At 45.1% G+C, this 5,000-nt stretch overlaps 1 protein-coding gene across 1 annotated transcript in view; it reads left to right on the top strand.

Annotated features, from left to right (window-relative positions):
* LOC134436829 (ephrin type-A receptor 7) overlaps positions 1-5,000 on the top strand; it is a 309,492-nt gene that overhangs the window by 292,044 nt on the left and 12,448 nt on the right. Inside the window, exon 14 of the mRNA XM_063186179.1 lies at positions 1,678-1,881. Within this exon, the coding sequence (XP_063042249.1) occupies positions 1,678-1,881 (204 nt within the window). The remainder of the gene's footprint in view (positions 1-1,677; positions 1,882-5,000) is intronic.

A 5,000-nucleotide genomic window follows, 5' to 3' on the forward strand; every position in this document is an offset into this window, starting at 1 on the left:
CAATGTGTCACTTTTTTGGAGTTGCTTAGGGATCGGTTGATGGTGGTGATTACTTCTAAAGTAGTATTGTTTTTGTATTGACTACAGGTTCTCTCATTCTTGCCTGAGCTGAATTTAAATTAACAGCCAGCAGTGTTGGTCTTTTGGTGACCCTACAAGTGGAAGTGGGATTGAAAGATTAAGGGCAGTGGTTGACAACCAAAGGCACTCTCATTTTCTATGAAAGAAAAACAAAACTCAAAACACACCAGCAACTGAAAATGTTGACTAAATGAGAAACTGTTGCCTATATTAACAACATACAGTCATTATATAATTTCCCTCAGCCATTGACTGATTACTGCATGAGCCCACAGGGGCAAACTGACTTACTGTGGCTGTAGACCAGTGGCCCTCAGTGTTATGTTGAACAGACGGCCCCTTGACCTCATCGTAAGCCTTCCAACAGCCCCGTCATCAAAAGCCTGTCAACGCCCCCCTTAGTATTGAAAATAATCGGCTAATACCCCTCAATGGCGACTGAGCACCCCTCCTCTCAGCTGTGTGCTTCTCAACGTCCCTCTGGGACTCCCTAGCGCCCCCTGGGGGGGAATGTAGAGCCCCTGTTAAGAAACACTAATGTAGACCGTGAAGAGCAGCAGCAGGGTTTAAAATATGCCGTTCATCCTTTTATAACTTAATGAACAACAAGAAAAAACTGTTTTGGAAGCAATATTTCAGGTTGCACTAGCTTATACTGTAACATGCCGTATCCCAGTTATTTGACTGGGTGTCTTCCGTAAAAAATGGACGCAGTGTACAGCCAGCGGTAGAAGAAAGGTTTGCACATGGTCAGGAGGACAATGCAAAATAAACAATCGTGTGGTTCAGTAAGCATTTCATTTCATTTTGGTTTCATTGTTTTCATTCGGAAGTCATAATCATAAGTGGAAATTATTGCCGATTAATTATTTAGGCTATTTTTGTCTCCCTTCCCCTTCCTCTGCCTGGTCCTCTTCTCTTTCGCATGCCTCTCCAGCTGTCCCTTTGTCACACACACACACACACACACACACACACACACACACACACACACACACACACACACACACACACACACACACACACACACACACACACACACACACACACACACACACACACACACACACACACACACACACACACACTGTCCCTTTGGTTCTCTGTTATGGCTATGACTGTTTTGGTGACTAGAAAATAAGATTGGTTGTTTCCCAGTGGACCATGCTGATTAGAAAAACATATAATTTCATTGTAATTACAGTGTCATTGATCTCTTTTGTTTTCTCAATTTTTGTCTCTGCCTCACTGCCCCTCCCCCACACCACCACCACCACCACCACCTACCCTCTCTCTCTCTCTGTCTCTCGCTCTCACTCTTTTTCATGCTCTGTTCCTATTTCTTGCTCTTCTCTCTCTTTCTCTGTCTCTGTCTCTGTCTGTCTGTCTGTCTCTCTCTCTCTCTCTCTCTCTCTCTCTCTCTCTCTCTCTCTCTCTCTCTCTCTCTCTCTCTCTCTCTCTCTCCTTTTCATGATATGTTCCTATTTCTTGCTCTGCTCTCTCTTTCTCTCTCTTTCTCTCTCTTTCTCCCCCCCCCATCTCTCTCTCTCTCCCCATCTCTCTTCATCTCTATCCCTCTCTCTCTCCCTCCACTAGAAACACGAGGGCCAGTTGAGCATCCTCCAGCTGATGGACCTGCTGGGTGGGGTGGCGTCGGGCATGAAGTACCTGACGGAGATGGGCTTCATCCACCGCAGGCTGGCGGCCCACAAGGTCCTGGTCAACAGCAACCTGCAGTGCAAGGTGTCCGGCTTCCGGCCGCTGCAGGACGACAAGATCGAGGCAGTATACACCACGCTGGTGAGTCTCATGTGGCGGTTATACGGCAATTTTTTTTCTCAGCAAACGACAACTCTGCTCGTCGTTCGCCTGTCCTGGCTTTATGATGCCGTCGTCCTGGGTAGCCGAGAATGATAACTTTGGACAATGGGTTCCAGAGTGGGAAGATCTAGGAACGCAGTCATTCGCGTTACCATTGTTACAGCCAAAATGTTTTTTTTAGCATCTGCGTCACAGGCACATGGCCAAAACCTCACTGACCATACACCTTGTTATTACCCCCAGCCCACAGTCACATGCCTTTGTTTTGTGTGGCAAGCTACTGGTGGCACATTGACTAGCTGTCAGCGTGTGTGCCTTTCTCCGTGACAAGATCGAGGCTTTATACACCACGCTGGTGAGTCTCACCGACCAATGTGGCCGCCCAACCTTATTATTACCCTACCCACAATCACATGCCTTAGTTTTTTTGTTTTTATGTATATATATTTTTGAGGGGCTTTTATGCCTTTATTTGACAGGACAGTGGAAGATGGTGACAGGAAGCAAATGGGACAGAGAGACAGTGGAGGATCGGGAAATTACCCCGCCTGGACTCGAACCGGGGTCCCCGTGGGTGGGCATGCAAGCCAATATATGGGGGGCTTAGCGCGCTGAGCCACAGCGCCCCCAATCACATGCCTTTGTTTTGCGTAGCAAGCTAGTGGTGGTGCAGAATCCTATGTCTTGTGTGATTTAGCAGGGCCCAAACCATTGAGATTGTATCCACCTAATTATTACCCCACCCACTAACTCTGTGTCAAAGTTTTTCATGCTCCCACAGAATTTCTGGTCTGCCGATTCCTGCTAAGCCTTCTAAATGTTTAACACTAGCAGCTGCTACCAAAATAATAGTTGTGCCGCCCTTGTAAGCATGGATAATAGTGTGGATAAACCATAAAAGTCCCACTCACTGTCAGTTTCGCAATAACTCACAATGATTCAGTTTTAGACCCTAGTGTTATGCCGAAACATTGTGAATAAAGTTTTTTTGTGGAATGGGCAGTGTGTGATAGTTTTACAGGTAATTATTTTTCTATGGGTCTTTGGGTCATGTGAGGCTTGCAGAGAGGTCACAAGTTAATGTACTGAAAACATCAGTGCCATTGTCCTACCGCAGTGATTCTCAAAGCGAGGTCCGGGGACCACTGGTGGTCCGCAACAGAGCTCAGGTGGTCCGCGAGGGGATTTCTACTTTTCCAAGACAAGCTAGCAGTAGGCTATATTTGTGGCATTATGTCAAAGCCATGCATAGCTGTCATATTTCCACCACAAGACAGGCTTGTGATCTGAATTAAAAGTAAGTGATCTGCACTGAAATCAGCATTGTCAAATTAGCACCCATCAGCTGTTGATTCAGTTGAGAGGTGGTCCCTGTACATTTTTGGGAGGCAAAGTGGTCCTTGGCCTGAAAAAGTCTGAGGAACACTGTCCTACCAGAATAAGATTTTAATTGCACTGACATTTCAAGCTCATACAGTACCTGTAATCATTCACGCCTTGTTCTCAATGGCGATATAGTGGGTGTATACAGCAGTACCGTACAGTATATCACCAAATGTTCCAAGTGAAATATCATATGCCAAGACCCGAACATTCACAGAAAGCCCACAATCGCATGCCTTTGTTTTGCGTAGCAAGCTACTGGTGGTGCAGAATGCTATGTCTTAGTGTGATTTAGCAGCATCCAAACCATTGAGACAGATGTAGCGTACCGTACGTGCCCGAGGCATCATTGGCTAGCTGCCAGAGCCCGTGCCTTTCTCAATGCCATGTGCGTGATGCACAACCTCTGCTATGAAGATAAACCATACTTGCTGTGCAGAACATATTGCCAGAGATATTGTAGTCAGCATTTGCATAATATGTTGTTTATTGTTGCGGGGATGAGAAACAAGTAAGCAAAATAATATGTTTACACAAGGCCTAAATACCAAAAAGTTCATCTTTATTTGTTCTGCTCTTCTTCTTCTTTTGTTTTTTACTATTGTTTTATTATCACCTCTTGCCATCTCATTTATAACAATATTTTACGCACACCCTGAAGCACCACACATCCCATTGATGAACAATATTCATTCTTTTTAAAATATATATATTTTTAGGGCTTTTTGCCTTTATTTTGACAGGATAGTGGAGGAGAGACAGGAAACGAGTGGGTAGAGAGACACGGGGAAGGATGGGCAAATGACCCGGGCAGCAATCGAACCCGGGTCGCCAGCATAGTAACCCAGTGCCCTACCGGTAGGCCACGGCAGGGACCCGAACAATATTCTTTAGTTCTGATTCAGAATATTCTTGAGTTTGAACAGTTACCAGGAATCGTGCCATGAACTCAACATGCTGCTTCAATTTTTGTCACCATGTTGTCACCAGCAACTGAAGACAAGCTTTTTCTGTCTATTCCCTTTTTACAGATTTTTCTTCTTTTTTTCCTTTTTCTCCACTTCTTTTGTGTTTTTTTCTTTCTTTCTTTTTTCTCTCCTCTATTTCCATCAAACTGATGCCCATCTGTCTGTCAAGCCGAGAGAGCATGAGTTCTGAGCGCGCTCTGTGTGCCTCTGTGTGCCCCTCTGTGTGCCTTTCACATCTGTGCCGAGCCTTTCTCATCACCGATGGCAAGCTGTCTATCTGCTGTACTGAGTCCAGGTCTCTCCTCAGACATCTAGGCAGCACAGCACAGCACAGCACACAAACACGGAGGGGAAAAGAAAAGATAAGATACGACGTGAGATGTTTTGACATTTTTTTATATACATGAAAAAAACTCCCTCACTTTCTTTTCGTTTCACTTTTAAATAACGCTTTCCTTTGAGTTTGGAGACCAGGGGGTAATTATGTGAACACAAACACGATAGCGACTCTTGTTGGCTTATTTGGTCTTTAAAAGAGATCAATGGGTGCATTTATGTGCGGAGCCATTGGGCACTGTAAACACAATGAAAGGTTCTCACCTAGAGGATCTTGGCCTTCGCTTCCTCAGAGCCATGACAACAGTAAGATGTTAGCAGTGTGATATGAAACAAATCCCTTTCTTCACCTTCCTTTCAAACACCTCTTTCTTCACCCTAGCACCCTCCCACCACGAGCACACACACACA

This window comes from Engraulis encrasicolus, chromosome 20 (assembly GCF_034702125.1).
Source record: "Engraulis encrasicolus isolate BLACKSEA-1 chromosome 20, IST_EnEncr_1.0, whole genome shotgun sequence".
In the NCBI taxonomy this organism is placed as follows: domain Eukaryota; kingdom Metazoa; phylum Chordata; class Actinopteri; order Clupeiformes; family Engraulidae; genus Engraulis; species Engraulis encrasicolus.